The sequence below is a fragment of the Babylonia areolata genome, chromosome 22 (genome assembly GCF_041734735.1).
Source record: "Babylonia areolata isolate BAREFJ2019XMU chromosome 22, ASM4173473v1, whole genome shotgun sequence".
Lineage (NCBI taxonomy): Eukaryota > Metazoa > Mollusca > Gastropoda > Neogastropoda > Buccinidae > Babylonia > Babylonia areolata.
Window position 1 is genome coordinate 33,677,570 of NC_134897.1, and position 12,565 is coordinate 33,690,134.

General features: G+C 40.2%; 1 protein-coding gene across 2 annotated transcripts in view; it reads left to right on the forward strand.

Annotated features, from left to right (window-relative positions):
- The first annotated feature begins 361 nt into the window (after positions 1–361).
- The window catches only part of LOC143297453 (tRNA-uridine aminocarboxypropyltransferase 2-like), a 30,694-nt gene continuing 18,490 nt past the window's right edge, over positions 362–12,565 (forward strand). Inside the window, exons 1-6 of one of the 2 annotated variants that reach the window (XM_076609837.1) lie at positions 362–491; positions 1,927–2,017; positions 2,784–2,878; positions 3,678–3,900; positions 5,015–5,143; positions 5,513–5,736. In XM_076609837.1, coding sequence (XP_076465952.1) covers positions 373–491; positions 1,927–2,017; positions 2,784–2,878; positions 3,678–3,900; positions 5,015–5,143; positions 5,513–5,725 — 870 coding nt within the window. In that variant the 5' untranslated portion in view covers positions 362–372 and the 3' untranslated portion in view covers positions 5,726–5,736. Of the gene's footprint in view, positions 492–1,926; positions 2,018–2,783; positions 2,879–3,677; positions 3,901–5,014; positions 5,144–5,512; positions 5,941–12,565 lie in introns of those variants that run through there. The other variant, XM_076609835.1, reaches the window with a different exon arrangement.

Here is a 12,565-nt window from a genome sequence, read left to right on the forward strand (position 1 = left end):
TGTATCAGTTTTTTGTTTTTCACAATATTGTGGCAATGACCACAAAATGGTGCCGGACGCAACCGGGTAAAAATCAGTCTCAGTAGATGTTCAGTGTATCTGTGAGTGAGATTTGTCATTATAATTTTGTATGCGGTGGCTTCTGTTGCTACTATCACTACTATTTTCGCTACCGTTATGGCAAATAATGATATATTGTTTGTAATTTTTTTTTAAGACCATAGCTTTGAACAACTTCACCTTTAGGGTAGATTGACAATGGGTTGTTAATAAAACTCACCTCTACTAAAGTGAGAATGTTTTGCACTTGTGGACTAGCCTAGACGCCGTCTTCCTGTTTCATTGTGCATGCGCAGCTCGCACCAGCTCAACATGGCCGCTTCCTCCGTAGAAGACGAGGGTGACTTTCTGTCTTCATTTTGCCGTTATGCAGATGAAATAGATGTCACAGAACTCAAAGAAGGCAAAAGAAATGTTTGCGATAGCTGTAGGTAAGACAGATATAAGAAGAGAAAGCATGTCAATGACCACTTATGACTTGAATGTGACTGACGAGGAGACCAGAGACCGAAAACAAAACACATTGGCATGTTGATACAAATAGTCAAGAGACCAGACAGTTAAAAGCAAAACAGACACAGACAGGGGCTTGGGTTTGTTGATATTTCACCTACTATTTCAATTTGTGTTACTCATATCTTTGCTGTGAGCAGCAGCAAAAATACCATGGAAGAAGATAAATGAAAGAAGCAGGGATATGCTATTTTGAATAACTCATAAACTGTAAAGTTAAGTAATAATATTCAAACAACTAGCATGATATAGAGCGGCCAGATCGCCAGCATTATTCACTTTAGACACACAGGTCATACCTGAACATTACCGGCCCCAAAACGAGGTAAGGTAGCTCTAAGCTCACACAAAAGCAGTGGGCCCCACCCCACCGACATAACTTGACATAAACTTCCAGATTAGTTCACCCTGGTTTCATTTTGAGAACCAGGAAAGTGACAGTGGTAACTGCTGGAGCAGTAGCTTGGCATGTTAGGTGTAAAATAATTCAGTATGAAGGCCACAAGAATTGTGGCCTCTATTGCTTCAGGTGACAGTTATTTCATGCCCTGATCCCCAAATGAAAAAAGTTCTGTTGGCACTGAGTGCAGCTCTTGTGGATGAGGAACTACTGGTCATAACCTCAGCATTGATGCTGGGGTTAATGCACAAGCCACTCTCCTGCATAAAGATGTACGGAATTATTTTTTAAAATAATAGTACAAAGTTTATATTATTACTTTTTTAGTTAATAAATTGTGCCAATTCTTTGCTTTAGATGGTTATAGTACAAACAATACTTTTTAACTTGAAAATACTTTACATATGCATGCACACACATTTATACTTGCCTACATGGGTGCACACACATTTATATTTGCCCACATAGGTGCATACACATTTAAGCACATATGCACACATGCAGTGACATGCACTCAGGGAGAAGAGACATCATGGAGACCTGGACACAAACTTGAAGAGAGGAAGAAACAGTGACGTGTACACACGCATGACGGATGTGCACATACACACAGGAAGTGTGGGAGAAAGAAAGAGATCCATAATTCAGTTGGTGTCCATGATAGGTAATGGACAACTGAAACACACACACACGCACACACACACACACACACACACACACACACACACACACAGAGGAGCATTATTAATGAGACAGCACAAACACGGAGAACAGGAGACAGTCCTGGTGACAAATGCTGTCACATTCACAGATACGTATACACTGGTACAACTGCATATGTACACAGAAAAGCACAGGCACATGTTCACACACACACACACACATGACAAGCACGGAGACACTTGCTGTGCATGGAGTAAAACAGGCTTTCACTGTTAACATTTGTGTTTCAGGCGTCCAAGCACAGTGTGCTGGTGCCCCTTTCTACCGAGAGAACCTCTTCAGATTACCACCAATATCTACATCCTTCAACATCCGTTCGAGGTGGGCATTGAGCTGGGGTGGTTGGGGAGAGAGGGTATGGGAAGAGATAATATCCATAAAAATGGTGATAACTTCTTGAAAGTGCTTTATTTAAATCCTGCCTTCCATCTGGCTGAAGCTGTGAAAGAAACCCAGTTTATTACTTTATGGTATTGCAAACAAAATGCTAATGTCAGACATGGATGATTGTATACAATGAACAGCATAGAGAATTGCAAGAAATAGGCTCTTCAATCACTGAAAGAAAATCTGATGGAGTCAGTTAGCTATTATTCAAAGCAGTGGTTAAATTTCACTAATGAATTGGCTGTATGGATAATGAAAAAAAACATTATATATGTTTGGATGTTTTTCGTTTTCATGGTTTCATTTGTGTGCCTTCAATTTATGCCTTCTGTTCTACAAACGATTATTAGATAATTGGTTATTATTGATTAGAGTAGAAGAGGGGGAAAAAAGGAAAAGGTGTGTTCATTGTAACATTTATTTTTGAGTGGTATAAATTATAATTTCCATGATAGTAATTTAATGACTGTACATGTGCAGTGTAAATACACAGTGGTATTTTCAGAAAAGAAATTTGGTTAGAATATGTCCACAGCAACTTATATATATTTTTTGTGTGTGTGCATGCATGACGTGTGTTGTGCATAAAAGTGCATTGAAAGTGTCGTGTAAGGACATGAATGGCCTACTTTCTTGTGGACAGGAATGGCAGAGGTTACAGAAAGTATGTTGAAATAGATTTTTTTATTTCGGTGGGCAGGAGTCACGACGACTGCGTACAGTTCCCATGTTGTGCAGAAGTGTTGTACATGACAGGGTGACCGTGCTGCGGGGTAAACGATTTTCTCCAAAAAAGTGAGTCTCTGATTGGCTGTTCTTCAGTTTTGGGGCGGCAAACTTTTTTTTTTTTTTTTTTTTTTTTTTTTTTTTTTTAATGATCACAAATCTTTTTTCTTTGCTTCTCTAAATATGTATGCATCAGTGCATGCAAGCCCTTGACAGCCTTACTCAATTTTTTTTTCATACATCTATATATGCTCAAATATAAACACTGAATGCGCACACTTATACACACTCACAAATTATACATAGGTACCTTATGGGTATACTTTACTTTTTGCTGTTTTTATGTGAACAGTTTATTTCTTTTGTTGCATAATTTTTGTTTACATAAGTTCCTTTTTCTTTCGGAATGACATCTAACACCCCTCCCCCAATTAAGATAGAAGATGTTGCATCACTTTATCTTTGGTGTGATTTATGAAGGGACTTTATATACCTACCACACTCACCGTGGCTCATTAAGTGAGACCAATGTGCTTGTTGTTACTGCTGCATCCAGTGGTGACTTCAAGTCTGTCGAAATGCACCTCTTCCATTCTCCCTACCATCTTATGGACTAACATACTTCTTGAACATTTGCTGGTTATGTGTGTACGTGCCTTGGTGTGTGTGAACACACTTGTTAATGTGTGGTGTACTTGATGCATGTATATTTATGCATGTACAAACCTTTTTGTTGTAATCTCTACAAGCGCCCTGGCTGAAGTCATCATTATGATTATTAGTAGTATTGGTGCAGGTAACCAGCACTGGCTGAAGTCATTATTATGTATTATCACTATTATTATTATTATTATTATTACTGCTGCAGATACCCTGCACTGGCTGAAGTGTTGCGCTCCCCGAACACCCTGCTCCTGTACCCTGGCCCTGGGGCGGTGGACCTGGCAGAGCTTCCAGTCAGGCAGACCTCGCCCATGCGCGACAGCTCAGGGGCACCTGCCCTGGGGTACAACCTGGTCATACTGGATGGGACCTGGGCACAGGCCAAAGGCCTCTACTGCCAAAACGAAATGATGCAGTGGCCTCGAAAGGTGAGGGAGTGTGTGAGGTGGGGGGAAAGTTTGTGTGTGTGCGTGTGTGTGTGTGCTCTCCATATTTTGCTATTCATTTGACACTGGTGAATAGAAGATACTGAGAGATTTTCGAAAAGGTCTGTAAACAGAATAACAAAAATCAAGTTTTGTTATGTGTGTGTGTGTGTGTGTGCTTGTTTATTTTTCGACTCGCTTGCGTTAACAATGCAAGTTTGTGTAATAACATTGCATGCATGTGTGTCTGTAGTAAATTTTGATATGTTGGCATTATCTCTGCTCCTACAAGTGGCATAGGAACCAAAGTTGGCTGGATGGTAGGTATCAGTAAGACCTTTAAATTTATTCTTTTGATGTGTGGTAAGCAGGGTGAGAGTTCAAAGTTCTTGGTCATGATTTAGCAGAATAGAAAATGCTTGTTAAAAGAGACTGTCATACATTCACTATTAATCAAACTTGATCTTGTGACTGGTTATGGGAACAGCATAATCCCTAAAGAAATGCAAAATCAGAGGTTAAATGCTAAAGTCACAACCTGGTATATGATATTGATAGGAACTTTTTCTGCGTGCAAGAGAAAGATCTTCCATACAATTTTCTGCAAACTTAGTACAATGATTGGTCATGCTGAAAGCAAATCCTCTGACAGCAAACAGTAAAAGTTACAACACAGCCTGTTTGGAAGATGTAAAAGCATGATAGAACTTACGTTTTTCATCCAGTTTTCATTCAGCATGGTCACACCTGTGTGTCTTTTTTGCTGGACTATGTTTTGCAGTCGTTTCCTTTGTTGGATCAAATGCATATCACAAATGAATTTTGAAGGCCTTGCCTCTCTTTTTTTTCTTTTCTTTTTTTTTTTTTTTTTTTAAACATAAAAAGCAAATAACTACAGTAGATCTGGTGAAAAATAGGATATCCGCAGACAGTTGTTCTTGCAGTTGTTCACATTCAAAACATTGCATGGTGTTGAGTTGTTTTTTGGTGTTTGTTTTTTGTTTTTTTGTTGTTGTTTTTTTTGTTTTTTTTAATATAAATAGTTTTAGTGTGTGGGCAGTTTCATTTTGTTTCATGAGTTTTTCTAAATCCAGAATTGATTGTTCTGATTATACAGGTTCAGATCCACCACCAAGAAAAAAGCAAGTATGTGATACGTACGCAGCCCACAGATGGTGCTCTTTCCACTTTGGAAACGGCAGCTGTGGCTCTATCCATTTTGGAAAACCGTCCAGAGATCGTGGAGGTATGTGTATATCTATAAAAATTATGTTTATCCTCACAATCTTACTGGTAATTGGTATTAAAAACAGGGACACAGTTGATGGTTTCCAGATGAGCGTTAAACCATCTCCTTTCCCTTTCATATTAAGAAAAGAATGATGATACACATGTCATTTTTCACTTCCCATTTGCAGTAAAAATGGAGCATACTTTTACACCATACACTGATTATTTAGAGCATTTTGTATGATTTGACATAGCTGCAGTTGACGCCAAGCCATGGGCTGAGCTATTTGCAGTGCGATATGATTGATTTGATTTCAGATCTTGACGCCTTGCAGATGGCTGGGCTAGTAGCAACATGATTTGATTCGATTTGATTTGATTTCAGATCTTGACCCGCCCCCTGGTGGCGCTGTGCGACTTCCAGATCCGACACGGGGCAGTGCAGCACCAGAGCCGTGAGTACAAGATAGAGAACGGGCTGTGGACCAAGCCTCTGCCCCGCGCCGTGCGTCGTCGCCTGCAGCAGCAACAGCAGCAACAAGCGCAGGGGATGGTGAACGGCCAGGTGGATGGTGATGATGACGTTGACTTCCTTTGACCACGTGCTGGGTTAGCCTTTTGTTCTTCTGGTGTGTGTTGACTGTGTGGTTTATGTGGTCATGTGGATGGTGCTTTCTATTTATTTTCATTGGTTTTTGGGGCGGTTTTTTGTTGTTGTTGTTGTTTTTGTTGTTGTTGTTGTTTTAGTGGAGTGATGGCAAGGCTTTTTTTTTTTTTTTCAAGGATTATAGATAAGCTATGTCAAGTGTCACGTCATCAGAAAGAATGTACCCTAATTTGCGTGCAAATGCTTAGAAAGGTATGTCTGAGGTTCCTACCAGGATAGATGAAGGATTAAGGAAGTCCAAAAGGAGCTTGAGTGACTAAAACGTGTATCTGTTTTACTATTTTGTTGGAATTTGTGATCTGTCATCCATGATTTGATTTCTGTGATGCATGACTGTGAAGTTTGTATGGTTTGACCTGTTTCCTTGGGGTGGCATGTTCTATAAAGCTGTCATCTGTGCTGGATTGATCAGAAACAGAGTGACTGGATGATTGTATGAAGAGGTCTGATGTACATGATGAAGAGTATACAACCTTCGACGGGTCCCTGTGGAAATCCAACAAGAGCCATGAGCATGCAATATGACTTCCACGCCCCACCCCCCCACTCCCCTGGCCCCCTCCTCCAGGCATACACTCCTTCTACACACACATTACTGTTACAGGATGCATGACACATACAACAACAATCTGTCAAAAAGTGAAACCTATTAAGTATGAACAACCTTATATAGGGTCTGGTCTGTGTAAAAATAAAGACAGACCTCAAAATGCTGTCTATAGAAAAGACCTGTCAATGCGAGATGAACTTATGAGTGACAGAGACAGATTGACTGACATACAAAGAGAGACAGAGAGAAAGAGAGAGAGATTTCACAATCACAAATGAAAATCATACCTATGGAACCCATGTGTATATATATGTCATAAGTACTCAGAAGAAAAGATTATTTAATTACACATACTTAACCGTGACCCAACTAGTGCAGACTCCGGCAGGGGTCTGACATTCCTGTCCTGTGCAAACTACTATCCGCCTATGGGGAGAAAACGAAACTAGGGATTTTTCAAATTAGAAAGTAACAAAGGTTGATGGTGCCACCTATGGATCTGATATATGGTGGGAGCTTGTTTCAAAGAAAACTGCTATAATAGGAAAGTCTAGATTTGAATATGTCAGTCCTTGGAAAAGGAATGTAAAGTTTGCTGCCATCTTGCCTGGATCCATAATTGATGGATGAGAGAATGTATACATGCAGACAGTTTTCTTGCATGTAAGTTTAGTGTTTAATTTGACACGGCTGGTATGTCTTTGATATATTTTGACATAAGTTGTTATGTGATCATTCCATGCAAGGTTATTGTCAGTTGTGACACCCAGCACTCTGTGAGAGCTAACTTCTTCTGTGTGAATGGTCAGAAGCAGAACAGTGAGGTTTGGATGTTTTTGTCTGAGCATGAGTTGGGTTGGGATTTTGTGTGTGTGTGTGCGTGTGTGTGTGTGTGTGTGTGTGTGTTTTGTTTGTTGTTGTTTTTTTAGTTCAGAGACTTTTGATTCAAGCCACACTTTGCATCATTTTGTCAGCATCTGACTCGAATGAATGAGATACACTGTTAAGATCAGTGTCACTGGTATATATAGTTGTATCATCACAGAAAAGTTCACATTATTCATATGTATGCAGTGGAAGATCGTATCGTTGATGTGTATTGAGAACGGAAGTGAGCCAAGTACAGAATCTTGAGGGATGCTTTACATGACAGGCTGTGCATTTGACACACACGTATCTGATACACACATTTTGATTGCGGTTTTAAAAGAATGAAGATATTAGTTTGATACTGTTTTCTGAAAAGCCATATAACAAAGCTTTTTACAAAGCAGTCCAAAATTTGTTGTCATTGAATTGAATGTTATAAAGCCACTGATCAACTAAATTAACAAGTGCAGTGTGATAAGATTGATTTTCCCTAAAGCATGACTGGTTTTTGTGAAAGAGAGAAAATATTAAGATGCTGATAGGTATGCTAAATTGTATGTTTTCCTAATGGTTTGGACAATGCAGAGAGAATAGAAATAGGGCTTTGTTGGTTGGCTTTTTATCACTGGATTTGAATAAAGGGATGATTTTCGCATGCTTCAGTTGTGATGAGAAATAATTTTTTGAAAGACATATATATAGGTCAGAGTGTCTGTAATTACTATGTTAGCTTTAGGATTTTGTTGTCAATTTCATGAAGTCCCAAAGTCCCAGATTGTTTTAGATTATCTAAGGTATTGGAGACCTCGGTTACTGATATGGGTGTTGTGATAAGTTTCCCGGTAATGTTTTATGAATCACAGAACTTTTCAAGGTTGTTTCATCACGCACAGTTATTGGGAATAATAGTTTTTTCCTGCTACAGTGGAGAAATGCGTGTCAATGTCATCTGGTGAAATATTGTCAGGAGATGATTGTGATGGAGTTGATTTGTTTGTAGCTGATTTATAGCTTTATATTTTAATTTTGTATTGTTTTTCAAAGAGATCAGGTATTCAGAGTATGCTTTTTTGTGTGTCTTCACTTTTTTTTTCCAGCATCTTTGAGTTCATTATGCAGAAAACCAGCGGCAAGTATTTCCTTTGTGATCCTTTTGGGTTGTGGCATTTGAATGAGGAATGTGAGTGAGATGGTGAGGAGTGTTCCGACTTTATGACAGTTCAGTCTTCATCTGCTGAATCTCTTCCTAGTCTTCTGACCTTTGATCTGATGTGTGTTTTGGTTGTCTCATTGCCTGTGAAAAGCTACCATGAAAATAAAAAATAAAAACATTGATTCATAAGTGGATGACAGTAATGAAAGGTATAATTTTGCATTATGTTGTAGGGGCACTTAGCTCTTTAACCATTTCATTGTTGCCTTTCCCAACACTGCAAATAGCTGTAAGTAGACTGTTCTGTAGGACACTTGCCTATAACTGTATATCCAGAACATGACTGTAGCAGGACAGGGTTTTTTGGTTGTTTTTTTTTGTTTTTGTTTTTTTTTACATGACTTTTGCTTTCTAACCAAGAATGACTTGACTTTGGACAAGAAAAACTCCTCTATAATACCCACACCCCTGCCAGCTCTCTCCATGATCCCTTGTTTTTGTTGTTGAAGATCTGTCACCTCTTCATCCATCAGTTTTTCTGAGCAGGGGACTTGTGCTTCAGCTGATAGCCAAGGACTGCCTGAAAGACTTAACACTTTCACTGCCAGGGAAATTAGATTCAAGTAAAACCTATATTTTCCTAGTTGTTTTTTTTTAACTTAATTTCAGTTTCAGTTTCTCAAGGAAGCATCACTGCGTTTGGACAAAGAACTAAGTTTTTTCACTAAAAACAGACATAAAATTGCAAAAAAGTCTGTGGACTTTGTTCAGGGATTGATAGAAAATATTTTCTGTGTGTTTTGCTTTCATCATCATTCTCACTGGCTAGTATTCAATGAGGAGCATGAGGCAGTCTTCTGAACTGAGTGCGAAAACGTAGTCTTCATCTTTTGATGTGTTAACAGTTCATGGAGTGACTCTGACACGTATTTTACTGAGTTGTGATGACGGTTTTGTTGTGGTCAGACTTTCTTTTGCTGAAAATGGAATACTGAAGCAAAGTGTCCTAGCTTGTTGCATTTGTAACAGGTCACGTTCTTGGCACTCCTGCACTCCTCACATCAGTGTCCCTTGGTTCCACATCGACTACAAGTCTTTGTTGGATGAGAAGGTTGACGGCAGTTGTGTGATGACGACAATATGCGTTGTTGATGGTCATCATGGTGACGAGCAGGAGGTGCATGAGCAGCAAACACTTTTGTCATCTGATATCAGCAATGCTTGCTGCTCAGAGTTCTTTTGTGGCTGCTATGGTTAGGCACTTTTCAAGTGTTGGGTCTCATTCAGCCAGAAGATTTGTACAGAGTTGAGTGGACAGACATTTGTCAGTGAACTGATCATGGATGAAATAATCAATGTTGTCACCAAAGACACAGTCTTTGGCAAGGTGACAAAGCCTGGTAACGTACTGGGTGATAGATTCGTTTTCGGCTTATTTTGCCTGTCTGAATTGGTGCTGTAAATAGGGTAAGATTTTTGCTGGTTTGAATTAGTTGGTGGGCGCTGTTTTTGCCTCATAGTAGTTTTCTGGTAAAGATGATGTCCTGGGTTTCCGATCCAGCACTGTGCAGGAGCAGCTGTCGTTTTTGTACAGGGTTTTTGCATCCTGCTGCATCAGCAAAAAGTTAGAAGCCTTGGATCCAGCATTCCCAGCGCTGGTAAACAGCGGCTGTCTCACCATGTGGGTCGAATGGACAGACCGGTGTAACGATGATCTGTCCTGCCTGTGCCATCAACACGGCAATCGAGAATCGGGAATCACTTGTTTGATATCCTTGTCGCCAGATGTAAGGTTCTTACTACAGCAACTTTCTTACACAGTTAAACATGACTCAGTGTGGGATGCTGACCGACTTTATTGTTCTTTGTTCTGGCACTCCATGCATTTCTTCTTGCGCATCGTAACATGATTCCAGACTTCCAGAACTAACTTTCCATGATAGCTCAGAGCTGCTATTGAAGGACACACTACAGGCTGCTTTCTGAAGACCAGAAAGGCATTCAGCTTAGTTAACCAAATGAGGTGGATTGTGACCTTGTACCACCTGGAAGTTTTTCTAGTGGCACTATGAGGCTGGAGAAGGTTGCCTGAAACTGCTGATGAAATAGATACACACAATCCAGTCACAGCTGTGCTTGCTTCCTTCAAGTATAACAATCTGTTGAACAGAGGTGCCAGGTGAAGATGAAAAGCATTGCTGTAAATAGTCAGCAAATTATGATTTTATTGGTGATGGAATGGAAAAATGTTTATCACATTCTCTTTGTTTGGGGTGCATGATGTCTTCAGCCAGGAGGCAGCACCTGAAACTGATCATGAAGAGGGTGAGAAAGGTCCTATATTTGCTTGCCTTTTTTCATAGTTCACAGAGTTGTTAACAGTTCAGTGTCAGTAACTCTGTCCACTTGTTGAACGACTGGTTATGGTAGTCTTGTTTGGTCTTTTCTTTAACTGTTAAATTCTGTACCGTGCTACAACGTTGAAATGTGAGGATGCAGCAGTCAGTGACGTGTACACAGTAAAAGATTGTCTGCATGCCTGGTGGTAATTTTCCTTGGGAACGGGAGCAAAATGGAGTGCCGTTCCCCACACTCCCCCTTAACATTTAACACTGGTGGAATTGTATAGTTAGAATCGTGCTTTCCTGATGACGGTGACTTTGTATTGTCTGCCACAGTGGAATTTCTCTTCCACAATTTTCAGTCATTTATGATGCCTGAAAATGATTTCATTGATAATTCAAATTGATTGGTGGTTTGGGTTTTTTTTTCTTCATTGACTTCTAAACACTCACTTCAGCTGTCAGTTTTCCGGTCTGTGGTTTTCTGAATGTTTCTTATGAAACAGTGCAACGCTTAAGAAATTGTCACATGTTTTATCTTTGTGTGTGAGCGTGTGTGTTCAGTCTTGAGATGGCTGTTGGGCTATAAACAGAGTCAGTTGAATTGAACTTGTCTGACACTGAAATGGACTTAGGAAGTGCTGAATTATGGTACTTACAGCAGTTTTACTTTTTGTTCTATCTTTTCCCATATCCAGTTATGATCTATCTTTCTGCCCTTGTCTCCGTTTCTCTGCCTTGTGGAGCATTGTGATGGCCCCTTGTGGTTGGCTGCACTGTAATCGAAGATCTCACAATACCTGAAGAGTTACCTGTGTGAAGGAGTAAGGATGAGGATGGGCTCTGAGAATGTTAGTACCTGTGCAACACAGGACATGTATAACAGTGGAAGACAGAAGGCATCATGCAGTAAATAAGAGAATGAGTGGGTGTGTGCTGGAGAACATCCCAGTGAAAAGCTGAACATAGTATACAGTAAATAAGACCACTGAGCTCATCTGAGGCTTTGAGTGGATGTGCAGAAAAGGACGTAACAGTGGACAGTTGAGCACAACATACAGTAAATAAGGCATTTGGTCCTGAGGATTTGAGTGGGTGTGCAGTAAAGGACATAACAGTGGACAGTTGAGCACAGCATAAGACATTGAGTTATGAGGATTTGAGTGGGTGTGCAGAAAAGGACCTAACAGCGTAAAGTTGAGGACGCTCACTCAATCTGGCTCCGCGACTAAGCCATTATTGTCGTTAGTAGGGGGCTTAGTAGGTGGTGTTCTAAGTATGTTGAATCAGAACAGGCACCACTGAACACCACTGAAGTGACTCAGCAGCAGTGCAGGGTCTCCTCTGGTGTGTGGCCTCCTGGCAACCTAACATCAATGGTTCCCTGCGGACTGCTGACGCTGAGACTGTGACGTACGAACCCGGGTGCGGCTGTGTATGGGGGGATAATCGAAATGAGCGGCATGGGAGTAATGCCACTGAAACGGTGCAGACGATGGGGCAACACACACAAAAATAAAATGTAAATAAGACATTGAGTTATGAGGTTTGAGTTGGTGTGCAGAAAAGGACATAATTGTGGAAGGTTGCACACTGTATGGAATATGAATGCTAGAGTCTTAGACTGGATGTGCAAGAGAAAGCATAACAGCTGAAACTTGCATGCAGCGTATGGTAAATAGAAGTTGTTCTTAGAATCTGAGAGGTTTTGCAACAAGGTGGTAATAATAGAAAGTCTCTAAGAGTATCATATTGTAAATAAGGCAGTGAGTTGAGTGTGTCTGTATGTGCAATAGGGGATATAACGGTGGATGGCTGAGCACAGCATATGGTGAATAATACAATGAGTTATGAGA